The following is a 23,081-nucleotide window of genomic DNA, read 5'->3' as shown; positions in this document are numbered from 1 at the left end:
TAAGTCCACACTGCAAATTATTTGCCACTTGCCAAGATTTCAAAATTGTATGTCTAGAAAAGTCCCTACTTTTAAGAACTATTTACTTACTTTTAGTCCCTGACTGATCTCAATTTTAGCAGGAATCTTATATTTTCCCATTCTAGTTTAAACATGTTAAAATCGAGAAAATAAGTATTCAAATCAGATTGTTTGAGGTTTCCCCGCATTAAAGATTTTGTTTAAGGATTCTACAACATCTTAAGGATGCTTAATTAGAGAATTGCAAGTTGAATAATGCTTGTTGTCAGAATAAAATACATATTTCTATCTTAAAATTCCTGCTAATATCTATGTATACAAATCCTAATTTAGGATGTTTTATCAAGTAAAATGCAGCTAGTTGATTAAATTTTTTTTTATTTTAATTTTTTCCTAAATTATTATCTTTTTATCTTAGCTCTATTTTGCGGTGTAATAACAGTAATTTGAGAAATGCAATTAGATTTTAGCAATGTAACATTAGCTTAGCCATACTACATAAAGAAAAACAGGCTACGTATTGTCATGATCCACAACTTAAATCATGTCATGTTCTGGTTTGGGTTCGGTTTTCTGTTTTGTTATCACAGCCTGTTTGTTATTTGACGTCCTTCGTTCCCGGTGGCACTTCCTGTTTTGTTTCTGTTGTCAATCAATCAATCAGTGTTTATTTATTTAGCCCCAAATCACAAATGTCTCAAAGGACTGCACAAATCATTACGACTACGACATCCTCGGAAGAACCCACAAAAGGGCAAGGAAAACTCCCACCCAGTGGGCAGGGAGAATTCACATCCAGTGGGACGCCAGTGACAATGCTGACTATGAGAAATCTTGGAGAGGACCTCAGATGTGGGCAACCCCCCCTCTAGGGGACCGAAAGCAATGGATGTCGAGCGGGTCTAACATGATACTGTGAAAGTTCAATCCATAGTGGCTCCAACACAGCCGCGAGAGTTCAGTTCAAAGCGGATCCAAGACAGCAGCGAGAGTCCCGTCCACAGGAAACCATCCCAAGCGGAGGCGGGTTAGCAGCGTAGAGATGTCCCCAACCGATACACAGGCGAGCGGTCCATCCTGGGTCCCGACGAGCGGTCCATCCTGGGTCTCGACTCTGAACAGCCAGTACTTCATCCATGGTCATCGGACCGGACCCCCTCCACAAGAGAGGGGGGGACATAGGAGAAAAAAGAAAAGAAGCGGCAGATCAACTGGTCTAAAAAGGAGGTCTATTTAAAGGCTAGAGTATAAAGATGAGTTTTAAGGTGAGACTTAAATGCTTCTAGTGAGGTAGCATCTCAAACTGTTACCGGGAGGGCCTTCCAGAGTACTGGAGCCCGAACGGAAAACGCTCTATAGCCCGCAGACTTTTTTTGGGCTCTAGGAATCACTAACAAGCCGGAGTCTTTTGAACGCAGATTTCTTGCCGGGACATATGATACAATACAATCGGCAAAATAGGATGGAGGTAGACCGTGTAGTATTTTATACGTAAGTAGTAAAACCGTAAAGTCACATCTTAAGTGCACAGGAAGCCAGTGCAGGTGAGCCAGTACAGGCGTAATGTGATCAAACTTTCTTGTTCTTGTCAAAATTCTAGCAGCTGCATTTTGTACCAACTGTAATCTTTTACTGCTAGACATGGGGAGACCGAAAATAATACGTTACAGTAATCGAGACGAGACGTAACAAACGCATGGATAATGATCTCGGCGTCTTTAGTGGACAAAATGGAGCGAATTTTAGCGATATTACGGAGATGAAAGAAGGCCGTTTTAGTAACGCTTTTAATGTGTGACTCAAAAGAGAGAGTTGGGTCGAAGATAATACCCAGATTTTTTACTGAGTCACCTTGTTTTATTATTTGGTTGTCAAATGTTAAAGTTGTATTATTAAATAGAGGTCGGTGTCTAGCAGGACCGATAATCAGCATTTCCGTTTTTTTGGCGTTAAATTGCAAAAAATTAGCGGACATCCATTGTTTAATTTCATTAAGACACGCTTCCAACTGACTACAGTCCGGCGTGTTGGTCAGCTTTAGGGGCATGTAGAGTTGGGTGTCATCAGCATAGCAGTGAAAGCTAATACCGTATTTGCGTATGACGTCACCCAGCGGCAGCATGTAGATGCTGAAGAGTACAGGGCCAAGGACCGAACCCTGCGAAACTCCACACGTTACCTTAACATAGTCCGAGGTCATACTGCTATGGGAGACGCACTGCACCTTGTCAGTAAGATAAGAGTTAAACCAAGATAGGGCTGAGTCCGACATACCAATTCGTGTTTTGATACACTCTAATAAAATATTATGATCGACGGTATCGAAAGCAGCGCTAAGATCGAGAAGCAGCAACATAGATGACGCATCAGAATCCATCGTTAGCAATAGATCATTAGTCAATTTTGCGAGGGCTGTCTCAGTAGAGTGTTTTGCCCTGAAACCGGATTGAAAGGTTTCACATAGATTGTTAAACGCTAAGTGTTCATTTAGCTGCTCTGCAAAAATTTTTTGGAGGATTTTCGAAATAAAGGGAAGGTGAGACACCGGTTTTAGTTTACCATGAGGTCAGGATCGAGGTTAGGTCTTTTAAGGAGATGATGAATAACCGCTTTTTTGAATGCTAGGGGAACAGTGCCCGAGGAAAGTGATAAGTTTATAATATTTAGCACTGATGGACCTAATAATACAAAAAGCTCCTTGATAAGTTTCCCAGGAAGTGGGTCAAGTAAACATGTTGTTTGTTTTATTCCATTTACACGTTGTAACAATTCTTCTAATGTTATTTCATCAAAACGAGAGAAACTATTTTGGATATTTGCAGTATCCGCCGTATATCCAGTCGTATCTGTGTTACTATAACCCAGTTGTAGCTGGGACGCATTGTCTTTAATCTCCTTTCTAATAAGTTAAATTTTCTTATTAAAGAACTTCATAAAGTCATATGCCGAATGGGTGGAGCTACTGGAAGGAGTCCCTTGTTGGGTTAGCGATGCTACTGTACTAAACAAAAATGTTGGATCGTTTTTATTAATGCGGATGAGATTTGAGTAATAATTAGTTTTAGCTAAGGTATGCATGCGTTTATAAGTTATGAAACTATCACTCCATGCTTGATGGTGCACCTCAAGTTTAGTCGTGCGCCATTTGCGTTCCAGCTTTCTACATAATAATTTCTGAGCTCTAGTTTCTACAGTAAACCATGGCGTACGCCTTTTCGGAGCCTTTTTTAACTTCAGCGGTGCTATACTATCAATGGTTTCGCTCAGGGCGTTGTTAAAGTTATTAGTGAGGTTATCAATAGAGCCCACATACTTTGGGAATGGTGCCATTATCGAGGGCAGTAGGCCAGCAAGAGTCGTCGTTGTGGCAGCATTAATGTTGAGGCTGCTATAGCAGTTATTATTATGCCGAACATGAGTCTGAACTTCGAATTTTATAAGGTAATGACCGGACATTACTTTAGTATACAGGAGTATCATAACTTTGGAAACGGTGATACCTCTGACAAGCACTAGGTCTATCGTATTACCGCTGCGATGCGTCGGTTCATTTGTTATTTGTGTAAGACCACAGCTTTCAATTATAGTCATAGAAAGCACCTCAAACGATTTATATTTATTATTTAAGTTAGGACTAAAGTTAAAGTTTTCGTTGTATATCAGTGCGACCCCCCTACCCTTCTAAGGGGACGGGCAATATGCGCATTCGTATAGTTAGGAGGGGATGCCTCATTTATCGCAAAACAGTCGTCTGGTTTAAGCCAGGTTTCGCTAAGACCGATGACGTTAAGGTTGTTGTCTCTAATGACCGCATTAACTAATAACGTTTTGGGAGACAAAGATCTGATGTTTAGAAAGCCCATATTGTAGGTAGTGGGCTGTGTCAAGGAGTTGTTGATAAAATTATCCGTAGTAGCAATATTAATAATGTTGCGTTTATTATGCGCAGTGTACTTAAAATAATTACGACCATATCTAGGAATTGCTATGACGGGAATTTTCAGATTGTCTACTTGGTGCTGCGATAAACTGAACGCATCATAATTTGCCACCTCAGTAGAACACATGTCTAACTCTGACGTAGTCATAGTCATAGCAGAAAAACCATTATGTGAGTTGTGTATTATTCTAAGAAAATTGCTATGTGTACAGGGATCATCCAGCCTGGCGCTGGCTAGTTCTAACTTAACTGACTCCATACCCAGGCTAGCAGGCTCTGTAATTGCCTGTGACCGGGCTTGCTCTAGTGCAGTTAGTCAAATGTGGCTCAATGCGAAATCTATGTTCCGAGAAAAGAGGATAGCGCCTTCCTGGTTAGGGTGAAGGCCGTCTCTCCTCAGCAAGCCAGGTTTGCCCCAGAAAGAGGGCCAATTATCCATAAACGTAAATCCTTGTTGTCTATAGAAGCTATCCAGCCACTTGTTAAGAGAGACTAATCTGATATATCATCAGTGTCACCTGTCTCTTGTTGGTCGTCGCGCACCTGATTTGTGATTATCTCCTTATTTAAGACTTCCTTTGTTTTCAGTTCGTTCTCGGACTCTTATTTGCTTCTATGCAGCAGTTGACGTCGCTCTTCCTGCATTGTTTTAACCTACTTTTGATACGTGTTAGCTTCCATGCTATTCCTGCCTTGTTTATGACCTTAGCTTACATGCTAGCGCTTTCTGTTTGTTTTGTCTAGTGCCTTTATGCAAGAACCTTTGTTCTTAGTTTTTTTAATAGTGTTCTTTAGTGTACCAATAAATTATCATTCCTAACTTCATGCTGTGTTCCAGCTCCGCTGCACCCATGAGAGAACAAAACATCACCACGATGTCAGCAAATCGTCACACGTATACTACAATATTCTTACATGGATGTACAAAGACATTATAACACGGAGCCTGTATAATTTTAGCTCTGTGGACTTAAAAGTGTTGAACTAGAAAGTTGATAAGCTAATCTTTGATAGGCTTTTGTCTCCTTGGTTCCGAAGATTTTTTCCCGCTTTTCTGTCGCTGCGGTTCAGACTCTTGCTCATACCTGTATGGGTGATGCTAAATTACTCCTCTGTTGCCAATTCTAATAAAAATGGTTATATAGTTTGTAGATATTTGTCGGTAAAACTACAAACATGTCTGACTGGTAGAGAAGCAGTTGCAGTCAGCTGGAGGGCTCAAGGCGTAGACGAGATCATTTGCATATCAAATCAGCTCATTTTCATGAGCTAGTCAGAAAGTGGCTTCTAGATGGTCTGTAAGGCAAAATGTATGCAGAATGTTGACTTGAACACCACTATTACAGGTCATGTAGACCACAAAGCAGTGTTTTAAATGTATATTAAAAATCATAATATGACCCCTTTAAACCACTTTTGCTAAAACTTTCAAGCCATTGGCGGTGGTGTTATATTTTCATGTTTTAAAAATATATGAGTTGGAGCCGGTGGCATACAGTACAGCAGCTCTAACGTTTTTTACAACTGAAGTTCTTCACAGAAATCATCGATTTATCAAAACAGTGTTGACTGTGCTATTATTTTTCTGTCAGATGCACTTACATGGTGGTGCTGTTAATAAATTCTACTGTTTGACCGTACAATTTGTCACACTGCTCAATGTGATCTACACAGTTACCCATTGTAATTTTAGAGCAGAGGTGCCAAAAGTTCATTTAAGTTTTTATAGGCCCCTTAATTGATAAATAATGAGATATATTATTATCGAGAGGAACCTGATTAGGTGGCTCGGGCACCTGGTCCGAATGCCACCCGAACGCCTCCCTAGGGAGGTGTTTAGGGCACGTCCAACCGGTAGGAGGCCACGGGGAAGACCCAGGACACATTGGGAAGACTATGTCTCCCGGCTGGTCTGGGAACGCCTCTGGATCCCCCAGGAAGAGCTGGACAAAGTGGCTGGGGAGAGGGAAATCTGGGGTTCCCTGCTTAGGCTGATGCCCCCGCGACCCGACCTCAGATAAGCGGAAGAAGATGGATGGATGGAGATATATTATTAGATATTACACTAATTTGCTAAGATGTGGATTTTTTTTTTTTAGATAGCAAATATTGACCATACATTGTATTGATTTTAGCATATTTAATGCACAAAATATCTCAAAGTGTCCCTCGGATATTCGTACATTTTTTTGCTTTAGGGTGTTAGGGTATGTTGGTGCACACCTTTAGTGGAGTCACAAGCAACATTTTGAGTAAGATTAATTGAAAAACATGGTGGCCACCAACCAAAACATGTTTGCAGGGGTTAGCAACTTTGTTCACACTGCAGGGTATGAGGACTAATTCAGATGTTTTGTTGAATCCATTTTTTTTTTACAGTATATAGTCATCTACATTACCTATAAAAAATGGATTTCTAATGCAGATTAATGCACTAGTGGTACGGGTGGATACGGGCTCTATCTAGTTGTACGGCAAAAAAAGAAAAAAATCACTTAATTAAATATTTTAATGTAAGTTTAATGTTTCTATAATGAAACATGGTGTTACTATTCAAACTTAGACAAACTTCATTGATCCACAAGGGAAAGTTTTCCACACAGAAGCTCAGTTTCAAAGGATGGAAAGGTCAGGGATGAAACTGTGTCTAATGTTTCAATATACTTGATAAATAACACCTCTGGCTTTTTTAATGAATACAAAACTGTATTTTAATGTTAGTCATGAGCCAAGTGTTTTCTGAGCGGGTATTTGGTGAAAAAGGTTTGAGAACCACTGTTCTAAAGTGAACAGAATGGGTACCTCAAGACACCCGCATGCGCACAAAACATGATACTTTATCATACAAGCTGCAGTGTGAATATGAGAGTAAACATGGCTCCAGTTTTAGTATGTCTCAGTCCTGACGCGTTTGGGGAAATGTGAAGGATTTTGTGTAGCCGTAGTGAAGATTTTCTTAACCAAATTATTGTGCGTAGGAGTTTAAGAAAGAAAGGGCCAACATTTTTTGGTCTTGTAGTGTAATTTTGCAAAGAATTTCACGCTTTTTAGTGACATATGAATATGGAATAACCCCAAACGGATTATTAAGACTGCAGTTGCATTGGATACATATCTGATTTACATCCACATACGAAAAACAGGCCGGTGTCGGATTTTAACAAAACGGAATTGTGCTGTTCACATTGGCGTGAATGAGTCAGATACAGGTCAAGTGTGCAAAAAAAACATTCTTGACCTGCAGTGTGACCATAGCCTAATTACTCTGCTTCAAAATTTAAAGGGTATCTATATTACGTGTGATAGCATGTCTTCCACATCATTTTCAACACAACTCATAGGGAGCGCCACAAATGTCATTAACAGTCAGAAGAACTTTCCATGTGACTATATGTCATTGTTACATTTGACAGAAGACCAAAAACATACAACATACAGTAGGGGCCTCTTACCAAGCAAGAATACGTGCCCAGCTGACCACACCAACTGCATGTTTGGAATACCCTGCATATGCATTCTCCGCATGTAACTGAGCTGCGTAATGACCGCTCCATCTGTTGTTGTTTCTTTTATTTTGGAGTCATTTGCAATCACAACTAGCAAAGCATCACATTTTTTTAAATCCACTTGGGCATTTAACGATTATCCCTTAGTCAATTATCATAGTCTATTTACAATTCATACACGGTGTGTGCATGCATTCATTTGGAATATCTCTTCGGAATCTTGAACATTTCAGTCAAGAATACCCTAAATAAAAGGCTTCAACGCATGGCTGTAAGGCAGGGGCCTGAAACTCAATTAACCTGGTGGTGGAGGAGTCTGGGCGAATGTTGGTCGCAAATAGGGCCTGATCTACTCATATCAAAATTGGCTAAACAGTGTGTGCATATTATCTTATTAAATCAGTGTGTGAGCCTGATTTACTAAGATCCTACTACCACGCGCTAAACAGTTTGCACAATCTATAAATTAATGTGTACAATTAGTGGCCATGTGGTACTCAGTGGTCTAGAGTGTCCGCCCTGAGATCGGTAGGTCGTGAGTTCAAATCCCGGCCGAGTCATAACAAAGACTATAAAAATGGGACCCATTACCTCCCCTGCTTGGCACTCAGCATTAAGGGTTGGATTTGGGGGTTAAATCAACATAAATGATTCCCGGGCGCGGCTCCGCTGCTGCCCACTGCTCCCCTCACATCCCAGGGGGTGATCAAGGGTGATGGGTCAAATGCAGACAATAATTTCGCCACATCTAGTATGTGTGTGACAATCATTGGTACTTTAACTTTTAACTTTGATCTACTGCTTGATTCAAAAGTGGTGCAAACCGCCTTCTTTAAATTAGGATTTTGCGTCTACTATACGGTGCATCACCATGGAGACACTCAACCATTAACTCCACAATTATTCTATCATGCTCTTGGCGTTTGCGATGTTATCAAACATGCAGGAGACATCTACCACTTCATGGGCATTTTAGACACACTCCAAAGTGCATCTACAAGAAACCCCATTTTTTCCCCTTTTTTCAGTGCTGAAGGTGCGATCATGGGAGAAAGGTTGAACTTACTGTGCTCAACATGCAAAAAATGCAAACTTCAAGCTTTAAGAAGTTTTTTTCCCCATACAGGAGCTTGTTAATAGATATATTAAATGAAAAAACGAACGCCATTAAAAAAAACCTCAGGCACAAAAAGGCCTCAATTGTATTCGTTTTAATCAGCCTCTTAAGTTACTCATGAGTCAGCAATGAAATTATAAAAGGATGTTGCTGAATATATAACGTATAGTATTTATAATTTCTGACCGTCCAAAATGTTGACACACAAGCGGATGATGGCGGACTCTTTATCAATCATCTGTCTTTGCAGCACAAGCACATAGTGCGTGTCAGTTTACCCGTCGTACTTTTCAGACATGCTAAATAAAATGCTAAATATTGCTGGCAAAATGGTGATGAGTGTTGATAAATCACATTGCGCATGCTGTGTCTCTGCATTTTTTATCCCCCTAGTATGTGGGCGTTTTGATAATCAATATATATTCTCCATAATAATGAAGACGGACGCAAAATGGATTACACACCTTATTCTGCTCACTTTACAGATCCTCTTTGCACATGTTTAGTAGATCAGCTTTGCGTGTGCTATCAGGTTTGCACGTGTTTTAGAACATGTAAACCTTTAGTAATTCAGGCCTCGCAAGAATCATTAGTGGACGCGTAATCTACTGAGTCTGCGTGTACAATTCATAAATGTTGCAGGCCGCCTTTGTCAAGTGTATCTGTTCTGCACAGGCCCCACACTTGAAAATGGTTCCTCACACAGGTGTTTAGCAGGATTTTACTCGCAATAGTTAATGCAGTTGTCTTTTCCCCATTTTATTCAAACCCCAGTTTTTATTTTTCAGCTTGCAATTTGCAGTTTAACATTGGAAGTGTGCTTTTTGCACCTTGCAGTTTTGCAGCTTTGCAGGTGAAAATCCTTGAAAACAAATACAATTCGCTGATTAAATATTACAAAGTCAAAACATTTGAATGAAATAGCAGTGATAACATCAACTAAGACCCAACCATGGTTTAGCAAAACCCTGTTTAGCACAATTAACTTGGTATTTGATTTTTTTTCCTCATTTTGTAGACAAAACTAAACACCCTACATTTACCATGAATTGATTAACGTGGACCCCAACTTAAACAAGTTGAAAAACTTATTCGGGTGTTACCATTTAGTGGTCAATTGTACGGAATATGTACTGTACTGTGCAATCTACTAATAAAAGTATCAATCAATCAATCAATCAATCAACCAAAGGTAATTAACAAAAAAGCAAACAAAATAGTCCAAAGTAACTTTTTTCCATTGTAACCAAAACAAGTTTACAGTATCATTATAATCAATTTTACATTTATATATACATAAACTCACAACACCACTAAGCAGCATAGGGCATTTCCTCAGTGATGAACAAGCTAATTGGAAAATGTAGTAAGATAAACTACAAGTTAACTCCTAATTAAAAGTAGCTAATCTACAGGGAAAGCTATCCTGGAGAAATTTAGCAAGCTACACTAGAAGTTCAACGGCAAAAGTAGCTTATTACATCAAAGTTACATTCAACGGCATGTGTATGTATGGGCCTTCATGTCTGATATCAATGTTAATGTATCTGAAAGTGTACAAATGTGCCCAATAGACGTAGACTTAGACAAACTTTAATGATCCACAAGGGAAATTGTTCAACACAGTGGCTTAGTTACAATGATGGAAAGTGTGAGGATGGAAAAGGATGGAAAGGACAATGCAGGTATAAATAAACTAAGTATAGCAATGTAAAATATAACATATCTGCGAATATATACAATATATACTTAATATGTGTACAGCATATTATATATAAAGATATAATATGTCTATAACATATATACAATATATACCAATTGCTATGTACACTATCACAGTATATTTGGCAGCCCCACCATAAAAAAGAGAGTAAGTCCAGCAGAAAATAAAATATAGTAAGGGTCCATAATAAGGGTCCATCATTATTCACTATCTGTCATTTAGCTGGGGACACCCTATAAGTACTTCTAGGTGTCCCTGTTCCCTACTCTACTGTCTGTATCTATTTTAGTTTGCCTTTTCTTTGGTCCACTTCTTTATTGTTTTGTATTTTTTTTTGCCAACAGTAAAAAAAATAGCATCAATCTATATGTTGACCAAAAAAAATTACCAATGACTTGTGTGTTGTTTGGGAACAGTTGGTAATGGTTATGTGCAGTAAAACTTTTCATGAACTCCACTGCAGTTTAGTTTTATGTTATGGTTTGGTTCAAAAAATAAAAAAAACATTAATTCATTTCTCTAAATACAGACTTTTGTCTATATAGGGCTATGGTCACGCATTATTGTGGTTTTCCTGGATGTCATCATAACACCTCGTCTTTCAAACATCTTTAAAGGGAAAATGCGCTTGTTTTGCCCTTTATTCACAATCTCTATGTAGACAAGATCACATGTGTTTAAGTCATAACATATGGCAAGTACGAGGTGGCTAACAGTGCAGCGAATGGGCATACACTTTTCTGCCTTAAAGCTCTCTAAGAAAACATTCAACAACCACCAACAATACTCCATTTACATCTCGTGACCTGAATATTAATCAATTATTAGTGATATTGCTGTTATAAGCGCTAACACAGGCAAGCCATTTTTAGCAGCGCTGTGGTCACATAAAGCTAGCTTTATTGACATGTTGAATCGGTGAGCTGCTGCATCGCCTCTGAGTTGGTGAAAAGTAATTATAGATTATAAATCATGCCACTGACCTGTATAGTCCAAGGATGATTCCATAAACCGAGAAGTTGGTCAACTTTGACATTCACGGCGAGAAAGACATGAAAGGACGCTTATTTGCCTTTTTTTTTAAAAAACCTGCATGAGGTTTACCATTGATCCTTCATCTAAACGAGAAGATATAATCATCCCATTAGTCAGCATCCGAGCAAGGGCAGACATTTATTGTCTGATTGATTGTTTTAATGTGTTCATAGTTTGAATATCTTGTAAGCACTTGGCAAAACTGCTACATGATGTTTAGTATTTTACTAAAGCTAGATCTGTTTAGCAGACAGCTTCAAAAACTTGTAGCTCATCCTCCTTATATTCAGTTTACCATGAATTTATTTACGTGGACCCCGACTTAAACATGTTGAAAAACTTATTGGGGTGTTACCATTTTGTGGTCACTTGTACAGAATATGTACTGTACTGTGCAATCTACTAATAAAAGTTTCAGCCAATCAATCAGTCTATAAAAATATACGGTTATGGTTGGGGACGGCGTGGCGAAGTTGGTAGAGTGGCTGTGCCAGTAATCTGAGGGTTACTGTTTCAATCCCCACCTTCTACCATCCTAGTCACATCCGTTGTGTCCTTGGGCAAGACACTTCACCCTTGCTCCTGATGGGTCCTGGTGAGCGCTTTGCATGGCAGCTCCCGCCGTCACTGTGTGAATGTGTGTGTCAAAGCGCTTTGGGCTCCTTAAAAAGGGGTAGAAAAGCGCTATACAAGTACAACCCATTTACCAGTTACTAAAGGAAAAATCTAATCTGCCAATTTCAAGTATGTTTCTTTTTATTTTTGAGTCGTTTCTCTGCCTCGTCATCATGTGCCATGAGTGTCTGCGATGATTTTGCCGACTAGTTTAGATGACCCGCCATTTCTTGCCTCTGATTGACGAGTACGTAATGTTTCGCCCTAACCTTAGCCAATTGTGAGTCATCATACGAACACTAACCAATCATCATGGATTTTTGCCGTATGTATGGATTGTCTCACTTGTCCAGGTCAGTGTATTTTTCACGCATTTTTTTTGGTCTGGATTTGCAGTACAATTTCTCTCGTTGTAGCTTTGAAGTAAGCTACAAGCTACATTGGTCTAAAAACAGCTAAGCTACCAAAAAAGCTACTCTCTCAAACAGTAGCCAAGCTACTGCCAAGCTACTGGGAAATGTTATACTACAAACCCCGTTTCCATATGAGTTGGGAAATTGTGTTAGATGTAAATATAAACGGAATACAATGATTTGCAAATCCTTTTTCAACCCATATTCAATTGAATGCACTACAAATACAATATATTTGATGTTCAAACTCATAAACTTTATTTATTTTTTTGCAAATAATAATTAACTTAGAATTTCACGGCTGCAACACGTGCCAAAGTAGTTGGGAAAGGGCATGTTCACCACTGTGTTACATCACCTTTTCTTTTAACAACACTCAATAAAAATTTGGGAACTGAAGAAACTAATTGCTGAAGCTTTGAAAGTGGAATTCTTTACCATTCTTGCTTGATGTACAGCTTAGGTTGTTCAACAGTCCGGGGTCTTGTTGTCATATTTTACGCTTCATTATGCGCCACACATTTTCGATGGGAGACATGTCCGGACTGCAGGCGGGCCAGGAAAGTACCCGCACTCTTTTACTACAAAACCACGCTGTTGTAACACGTGGCTTGGCATTGTCTTGCTGAAATAAGCAGGGGCGTCCATGATAACGTTGCTTGGATGACAACATATGTTACTCCAAAAGCTGTCTGGACCATCCAGCATTAATGGTGCCTTCACAGATGTGTAAGTTACCCATGCCTTGGGCACTAATGCACCCCCATACCATCACAGATGCCGGCTTTTGAACTTTGCGCCTATATCAATCCGGATGGTTATTTTCGTCTTTGTTCTGGAGGACACCAAGTCCACAGTTTCCAAATATAATTTGAAATGTGGACTCGTCAGACCACAGAACACTTTTCCACTTTGCATCAGTCCATCTTAGATGAGCTCGGGCCCAGCGAACCCGGCGGCGTTCCTGTGTGTTGTTGATAAATGGCTTTTGCTTTGCATAGTAGAGTTTTAACTTGCACTTACAGATGAAGCGACCAACTGTAAATACTGACAGTGGTTTTATGAAGTGTTCCTGAGCCCATGTGGTGATATCCTTTACACTTTGATGTGGGTTTTTGATGCAGTACCGCCTGAGGGATCAAAGGTCACGGTCATTCAATGTTGGTCCATAATATCATCGCTTACGTGCAGTGATTTCTCCAGATTCTCTGAACCTTTTGATGATGTTATAGATGGTAAAATCCCTAAATGCCTTGCAATAGCTCGTTGAGAAATGTTGTTCTAAAACGGTTCGACAATTTGCTTACAAATTGGTGACCCTTGCCCCATCCTTGTTTGTGAATTACTTAGCATTTCATTGAAGCTGTTTTTTTACCCAATCATGGCACCTACCTGTTCCCAATTAGCCTGCGCACCCGTGGGATGTTCCAAATAAGTGTTTGATGAGCATTCCTCAACTTTATCAGTATTTATTGCCACCTTTCCCAACTTCTTTGTCACGGTGTTGCTGGCATCAAATTCTAAAGTTAATGAATATTTGCAAAAAAAAAAAAATGTTTATCGGTTTTCACATCAAATATGTTGTCTTTGTAGCATATTCAACTGAATACGGGTTGAGAATGATTTGCAAATCTTTGTATTCTGTTTATATTTGCATCTAATACAATTTCCCAACTCATATGGAAACGGGGTTTGTACATAGCTTAGCCCCATGTAGTTTGTTACTGCCTATCACTGCATTTCCAATTACTTGAGCAGAACATATGCTCCATCAGGCAGTCTCTTTTTGGTCCTGTAGTAAGTACTTCTGTTAATTTCCAATCCTTTGTTTGTCCAAAGCACCAAAATTCACCGTCTTTGTCTTCCCTTTCTCCCAGTGCACATAACAGCTTCAATATAAAGCCACCTGGTGCGCTGATTGGGATCCACTCCACCTGGTGCAGAGGCCTGCTTGCTAATTGGGATTTAATTTACCTGGTACCAAGTTCTGCACCCCGAGAGGCGTGGCACCAAGCAGTTTGCTGCAACAGCCTTATTTAAATGAGGTTTTTGTGTGGTCTACACAGCTTATAAATGAAAAAACGACAGCAGGCACAAAACGCGGCAGTTTATTTCAATCAGCCGCTTAAAACATTCAGCAGCTATAAAATGATACTGCTAAATATTTGACCGTCCGTAAATGTTGACCAGCATATGCAGGACAGAGCTCCAGAGCAAGTGTCTCCTTTTTTACAGCTATTTCTGCGCAACTGTGAGTTTGCACGTCCTTTCTTTCTTTCCTCTTTCTTTCTTAGTTTATTTCGAACATGACATACCTACAACATTATACATCAGGCAATTTTCATATCATTTCACAATACATCAGCAAATCTTTCTGGATATACTGAATAAAAACGCACCACAGCGGCCGCAGGGGTGATAAATCACATGGCCCTTGCTGAACGAATATATTTGCATCTTTTCCTCACAGTATTGTGGGTGTTTTGATAACCAGCATATATTCAGCATATTCTTGATGACAGACACGCTACATGGATTGCGCTCCTTGTTTTGCTTAACTAATTAATCATGATTGATCACAAGTTATTTCTCACGTGCATCATTAAAATTGACTTTAAAAAGGACCTTAATATTTTGAAACAAATGCAATTTTATTGTCAGAATATTTTACTTGAATGCATGTCATGTATTTGCTTAAAACACGTAAACAGTTTTATCTAAATTTCAAAGTGTATTTTAAAGTGAAATCTACCTGTGAGCACATCAGTCAGACTCTCTTCAATCATCTTGGCACTGACATATGTATTGACCTGATCACTGACTACCATCCACAATTAGGGTAAAGGAGTTGGTGTGGTCAAAAAAAATTGACTGATTAATGAACGTTTTTTGTTATTAATCACAAAAGTTAACTTCTATCCATCCATTTCTACCGCTTCTTCCCTTTGGGTTGCGGGGGGCGCTAGTGCCTATCTCAGCTACAATCAGGCCGAAGGCGGCGTACACCCTGGACAAGTCGCCACCTCATTGCAGACAAAAGTTAAGTTGTTATTGCTGTAGTTTTAATAAAAACAAACCTTTAGTATATCAGGCCCAAATTTTTAATTTCAGAATCCTGTTTTAACAATGTGACTTAATTTAAATAAATAAATAAATGTGTTGTACTTGTTACCTACTTACTAGCAGTTATAGGGATCTCTTGCCGTGGTATTCCTTAAAGGGGACCTATTATGCAAAACCAACTTTGCTTACCAATTGCTACCTGTTTTGTGTATTTGGGATCTGCATAAGTCACAAAATTTTGAAGTCAAACCAGGGGTGTCACTAGACCTAATACTGTACTGGGGCACACCTGGGGCACAAATCATTCGTGTGAGCGCACAAAGCGCGCAAGCAAAAACATTTTCAGCACTTATTTATAATAAAAAATACATAAATAGTGCTTTAAACTATGAAATCATATCAGATTATGTTGTATGGATCTTTGATTAACCACCTGAAATTAACTAATGCATTTGACCTACTTGTGCACTTTTTTACTCCAGACTTGTAAACTGCTACTGGTAAAAGCAAAAAGGAAGAGCAATGAATCTTTTTGAAATATTTATTGCAGTAATCATCTGCAAATTTAACATCTACAAAAGTAAAATAAAAAATAAAGCACCCATACATCTCTGGGTTCTTTTATATTATTTAATTTCCATTTATGGCAATGTGGCTAATCCTATTTTGGATACACAAAACTATAAAATATACACAAAACAATAAAGCCACAGTAGTAGAATAAATGAACAACTGTTGTGTGTCTGTTCAGGGAATTATTTTCTGAGAAGTAAACTGTAACGTCTCGTTTTCATTTTTGCAAAGTGGTCAATCACTCTGGACAGACATGGAAATATTACAGTAACTGTTATACAGTTGACCAGTGGTTCCCATTTCGTGGGTTGTGACATAAAAGTGGATTGTGTGTCATTTTCAGTGAGTCGCAGTCAGATGTGTGCATGAAAAAAAAAAAAAGTTTGGGGAGAAAAAAATCAAATTGTGGCAACAAAACTAGCTATTTTTAGCTATTTTTCTAGTGACTATTAGTGAGTATTTCAGCAAAAGGCAAACCAACTAACAAGTTCGAGGAGGACTCAGGACAGACATGGAAACATATTTTCAAAAAATCTAAATGGGGCAACAAAACCCGATATTTTCAGCCATCTTTATGAAAACAAATACAGAAATGTTACTATTTTTTCTGGAAACAAAACCAGATGCTTTAGCTGTAGCCATTTTTCTGGTGACAAAACAAGATTATTTTAGTCAAAGTCACACCGATTAACAAGACAAGTCTACTGTGCTATTTTTCTGTGAAATAAACTTGAATGATTTAAAAATTTGTCTCACGACTTGATGATATGGAAAAATGTTTTTCTTCCTGAAGATAAACCATTTGAAAAGCACTCAACTCACACCTGCTGACTCCAAATCATCATTGATGCAGAACCAGCAGACAATAACCAACATTATGTTTCATGTTCATTGGAAATCCCCCCGACAGCTCGTACAGCAAATGAATGTTTGTCTGATACAAGGAATAATATTAGCTAACTTAGCTTCAACTTAAGACAATGATGTTGCATAGCTAGCTAGGACTTCACTTACATCTCTCATTCCTCGGTGCTTCTACTCTGCTGCGGGCGAATAACTTTCTGATATCCATCTAGGAGTTACAGTTTGAGTCAAATCAAAATCAAAATAATATAATTAACAAATTGTTGTTGGCTAACGTTACCTACCTCAGCAGTGATTCGCACCCCACCCCCTCTCTCTCTCTCTCTCTCTCTCAACCGAAGTCTCGATCCAAATGTGAATAAATTACCATATTAATTAGCCATGTGCTTATTGTTACGTGGAGTGAATACAGTAGCAATCAATTACTATACTAAGTAGTATGTGCGCTGTTGTCTATGTTATGTAGACTTAAAACTCTGAAGCGTTTTTTTTTTATTGGTGAAATTTTTACTGGGGCACTGCAGATCAACACTGGGGCACGTGACCAAGTGAAATCTGTCTGGCGACGCCACTGAGTCAAACCATGGCGGAAATCTTTGTAAAACAATCTATTCTTCCTTCATACTTCCTTGAACTTGGAATTTGCCCAATTAGTTACGTTTTTTTCCGTTGGTGAAGTCAGCAGATATCTCCATATATAGTAAAGCTTTATTTGAAGGTCTTTGCGCAAGTTCACCATTGTAGACTACCGTTGTCGTCAATGAGTTCCTTCTTTTTCTCTTTCCTCTTGTTGTGGGGCAGACTAGCTTGTACATGCACATGCATTATCCACTGTTGCCATTTCTTGAACAAAGTTACGTATGGTTCTAATTAATATCTGTCAGTAGATATGAAAACGGTAAAAACTTCCACATGGCCGGCAGGGACAAGACATAGTCAAAGTGGAGGCTTGTAAATAAGACCGCTCACAAACAGTGCACCCTGAAAAGACGGTCAGAAAGCGGCTTGAAAACTGTCTGTAAAACATAATCAATACAACATTTTGACCAAAAAAATGCCATTACATGTTTTGTAGACCCGAAGGAAGTGTTCAAAATGTAAAAACAAAATATCATAATGTCACCCCTTTGAGGCATTCAAAATGTTAAATTGAATGTAAAAAATTTATATTTTGACACTTGAGTTGCCCATAACTGTTTAAAGACATTTCTGCTTGCTAACAAAAGTAGTTCTTTGTGTTTCCCAATGTGTTTTGTTTTTTTGTGTTTGCACCATTATTGTAGTTATAGCGTCTAGTGGGATTAAATATTGTCACAGTATATTTTACTACCGGTATTAGCCGCCCAGGGTGTGCGCATTGCAATTACATTATTATATGAAATTTAGTAGCAAGTTTGAAGCTCCTGATTAAAGTAAAATTACAACTTTGAAACCGGATTATTTTAGTATTTTTTTTTACACTCAAGTATTATGTGCCCTTACAGATGCCATGTGAAATGGCAAAGAGGGATCAAGAGAGGGACTTGGAGTTAGACAAGAAGATTGAGGCTCTCCGGAGGAAGAATGAAGCGCTCATGAAGAGATACAAGGTGAGAACAAGTGCCCACAGGCGGCCAGAGGGGAAACGAGCTTTGAGGAATTACAAAAAACAAATGCAAGCACTGTTGAAAACGCTAATATCTACTACGACTGTAGTTAATGTATTGTTCGATTGCATTTAGGAGGTTGAAGAAGACAAGAAACGGGCAGAAGAGGAAGGGATGGCCGTGCAGAGCCGAAGGGTCAAAGCTGACGACCTCACAATCACAATCAACAAGTCCGCCTGTGTGAGCGTTCACTTTATGAGAAACTTTCTACATGATGAGTGTTTCACTGATTTGTATTGTCCGCGACGTGGAGCAGGAAAGTCGCATGGTGGTGACCAAGTCCTTCAACAGCGGCTCCACAAATGGTAATGGACACCAGCATGCAGGAGCAGGCCGAGGGGAAAAAATTGCTTTGCAGGGTGCAGACAGAGGAGTCCAGAAGCAGCTAATTGTTACGATGGCTGGCAAAAAGGCAAGACACGGTCTTAAATCTGAATAATTTACTAAATCCTGGGATATTACTAGTATTACCATAACATGTAATTATTGCAGACATGCATGGAGATGCGTTTTCATTTGTTTGGCTGCCTTATTTGGACAAAAGAGTGGATAAAATGTATGTATGTACTTTTTCAGCATTGCCTGAACAATACAAATATACACCAATCAGTATCAGAATCAGAATCAGAAGTACTTTATTAATCCCCGAGTGGAAATTAAGATGGTGTCAATTATACTGTACACATTCATAGATATCCAACTCCAGCTTGCTGCCAAACAAATCATTGGTTAAACATGACCCCTTGGGTGAAAGTAATTGAAAGCTTGTTTGGTCTTGGTGGAGATCTGCATTCTATCGAGAACCATTATTATGATTATAGTCATTCAGAGAGAATTTAGTCATACTATTATGGTGCTGGTCATCCTTACAAAGTTCCTTGATGTGCATCTTGGTACAATTATGACACAATGTTATCAATAACAACCATTTCCAGGGTAAGAGGGTGGTGAGTGAGAAAAGGCCAGACCACCCCTCAGATGTCAAGAGCCCGACCGATGAGGTACCTGCTGGTAGTGTGGAGGCGGCGGGGATGGGAAAACAACCACGTCACATGACCAAGAAGGACATGACAGCACAGGTTGGAAGTACAACATTGAAATATGCAGAGAAAACACATTTAAAATACATCTTCTACTCCAATGCCCTGTCTGTGTCCCCTCTCATGAATCACTGAACTGTTTTACATATATGGCAGACAGGCCACGCCCATTTGGCGGTGGTGCATAGAGCCTGGCAGACACAGGCAGTGCATCAAGGGGCGTGGGATTGGGGAGAGGAAGGGGCCATTACAACTATTATAGCTGCCGTTGTCTATTTTGTTGTTCTGTTGAGTCAAAATTGAAACACATACATGTAATTGTAGTCACGCCCCAAAACAACAGGTGTTGTTTTGAGGTGTATTTATTAGTGTCTATTAGCGCAATTTTGTAAAAACTACATAGTTACCATGACATTTGGTGGAGGGTGGCATAGTCGTAAAAAAAAGTGTTTCTCTATTTAAAAAAATTTATTTATATTTATGAGGTTGTTAATTCTTATCTTCAATCATGAACCTAACTTAAATTGTAATAACTGTATGAACAAACTAACTCATATAAAGTGGAACCTCTTAAGTCAAACACAATCCGTTCTGGGATGCTGGTTCAATATGTTTTAAATTCTATAACAATTTTCCTGATCGGAAATACTGGAAATTAAATAAATCCAAACCAGTAACTATGTGTTGACATAATAAAACCTTCGCTTACTAATGTAAAGGCAGTCTTTTAATTTCATGTAAGGTGTACAAAATATGTTAACCACACCCTATATTGTAGGATGTTATAATGATTAAACACATAAAACCTGATCTACAAAAGGTGTGCATGCTCTAAATCACACGCAAACTTGGTAGCGCAGACAAAGCTGATCCACTTAAAGGCCTACTGAAACCCACTACTACCCACCATACAGTCTGATAGTTTATACATAAATGATGAAATATTAACATTGCAACACATGCCAATACGGCCTTTTTAGTTTACTAAATTGCAATTTTAAATTTCCCGGGACTTTTTTCTTGAAAACGTCGCGTAATAACGACGTGTACGCGGGACGTCACGGGCTGTTATAAATATGAGCGCTACGCGCACACACAGCTGAAAGTCGTCTGCTTTAACGGCATAATTACACAGTATTTTGGACATCTGTGTTGCTGAATCTTTTGCAATGTGTTCAATTAACATTGGAGAAGTCAAAGTAGAAAGACGGAGTTGGGAAGCTTTAGCCTTTAGCCACACAAACACACGGTGATTCCTTGTTTAAAATTCACAGAGGTGAAACTTTAGTATGGATCACAGCGGACATGGTTCCTAACTACACGTCAACCAGCACGTTTCGGTGAGAAAATTGTGGTTAAAAAGTCGCCTCTTACCGGATATCAGCTGAGCTTGTGCCGTCCATACAGCTGCCGTCGACTTCCCAAAGACACAGCGCGTCAACACCCAGCCGTGGACGTACACTTCCGACTATCAGGTACTGTTAAACTCACTAAAACACTAGCAACACAATAGAAAGATAAGGGATTTCCCAGAATTATCCTAGTAAATGTCTCTAAAAACATATGAATCTGTCTCAATGCAACGCGATTGCAATCGCGTTTTGTGTTTTTTTTAAATCGTTTTTTTTTTTTTTTTCTAGTCCGTCGCTATCAATATCCACAAATCTTTCATCCTCGCTCAAATTAATGGGGATATTGTCATTTTCTCGGTCTGAATAGCTGTTTTTGTTGGAGGCTCCCATTAAAATCAATATGAATATGTGAGGAGCCATCAACATGTGACGTCATCGTCTGCGACTTCCGGTAGAGGCGAGGCTTTTCTCCAGTTGCGAACTTTATCGTGGACGTTCTCTACTAAATCCTTTCAGCAAAAATATAGCAATATCGCGAAATGATCAAGTATGACACATAGAATGGACCTGCTATCCCCGTTTAAATAAGAAAATCTAATTTCAGTAGGCTTTTAAATGTGTAAAATGTTACGGTTCAGCACGGTGAGGTGTTGTGGTCCCGATATGCAGGGGCAGAAGCAGCGTGCAAGTAAAAAAAAGTATGTTAAACGTTAAACAAGCCAGATACAAAGCAGATGCACGCACATGAAGCTCAAGGCAAAAACATAAGGTTCTTAGCATCGCACGAAAACATAGGTCGTTGTATAGAGCTAACATGAAACATAAAGGCAAACAGTAATCCCATGCCGACTGGATGGTGAGACGTGTATATAAAGGGTTTTGATTAGCGTTGGCAACAGGTGGGAACACTAATTATTAAACAGAGGCAGGTGTTGAGTAAAAAGCACTCAGTCAGTGGTTAAGTTATTACTGGAAGACACCCAAAGGAAGTGGACACCAAAATAGGAGCGCTACACAGAAACCAAACACTAAACATGTAACCCCACAACAAACCCAAAATGCCAATGACCAATATGATAGGTCATGACATAACATATGCATCTAGCCTGTGAGTCTTTATGTATAGGCAGACTATATGCTGATTATAAGAACACCCACAATACTGGGAGGAGGAGACGCAAATATAATCATTTAGCAAAAACAATGTGATCAATCATGTCGGAAATTGTTTTCCAGCCGATGTATTGCATCTATATTTAGTCTGCAATGTACGAATGTACGCTCACACTAGCACAGTTAGGCACAAATGACTGTTAGAAAGGAAACAATCTCGTGGCAAAGAGACGATTAAGAGAGAGAGAGAATATTACATCTGTGTGCATGTCAACATATATGGACTGTCAGAAATAAAAATATTTGACATATTGTTGATTCAGAAATGATAGCTGCTGGATGACTTAAAAAGGAGCTGCACTTTTTAGGAATGTTGTCTATCGTTCCCATACTTATGAGAAACAAGAAGGCAAAAGGTTTTTGTATTTTTTTTGCATTCTAATTTGTAAAAATATTCTCGTTATAGGTGGCGAGCAATGGGATAATCCATTCTGCCTCTAAATCACTTGGAAAATGCATCCAAAAACCGCAAACAATACATAATTTACTTTCCGTAACCTGTATAATACCTACGCTGTAGCCACATTGTTATTGTAAGAGCAAACACTGAGGAATTATTTTTCTAGCGTAGTAATGCCTTGCGACGGCATGCTATGGTATTAGCCGTAAGCTAACTATTGCATTAGAAGCTGAATGGCTTTTGAGTTTGTAATGCACAACACAATGCATTAAGACACCAATCTGTCGTGACTGAAAAACATCAACAATCATATTACAGTGTCCGTCATGTTTTGGTTGTACACAGATAGCTCGACAGTGTATGTAGTTGTACTAACAAGCATGGCGTCAAACATGTGTCAAGATCAATATTATTGTGAGTCACTCGATGGAGAGTTGTCCATTTCGTCCAGCTTTGTGCTCGCTTCTATAGGCAGCAGATCCTCCTCCAGATATTCAGCTTCAAAATGATAAAGTTTTAAATCTCAATTCTCATCTTTGTTGTCTGTTACCAAGACTGCCATGATTAGAAAACACACTTGTTTGTTTCCGGAAGTACGAG

At 39.0% G+C, this 23,081-nt stretch overlaps 2 protein-coding genes across 10 annotated transcripts in view; one reads left to right on the top strand and one right to left on the bottom strand.

The window, feature by feature from the left end:
- LOC133549726 (putative transmembrane protein INAFM2) overlaps positions 1-23,081 on the bottom strand; it is a 118,137-nt gene that overhangs the window by 26,127 nt on the left and 68,929 nt on the right. The gene's annotated exons all lie outside the window — the stretch shown is intronic.
- Positions 1-23,081, top strand: part of LOC133549724 (coiled-coil domain-containing protein 9B) — a 62,737-nt gene that overhangs the window by 4,796 nt on the left and 34,860 nt on the right. For all 4 annotated transcript variants that reach the window (XM_061895440.1, XM_061895441.1, XM_061895442.1 and 1 more), the window contains exons 2-5: positions 18,355-18,459; positions 18,592-18,696; positions 18,773-18,928; positions 19,452-19,595. In XM_061895440.1, the coding sequence (XP_061751424.1) occupies positions 18,355-18,459; positions 18,592-18,696; positions 18,773-18,928; positions 19,452-19,595 (510 nt within the window). The remainder of the gene's footprint in view (positions 1-18,354; positions 18,460-18,591; positions 18,697-18,772; positions 18,929-19,451; positions 19,596-23,081) is intronic.

Source organism: Nerophis ophidion, linkage group LG03 (genome assembly GCF_033978795.1).
Source record: "Nerophis ophidion isolate RoL-2023_Sa linkage group LG03, RoL_Noph_v1.0, whole genome shotgun sequence".
NCBI classification, from domain to species: domain Eukaryota; kingdom Metazoa; phylum Chordata; class Actinopteri; order Syngnathiformes; family Syngnathidae; genus Nerophis; species Nerophis ophidion.
The sequence above is the reverse complement of the archived record's forward strand: the minus strand, read 5'-3'. Positions and strand labels throughout refer to the sequence as shown.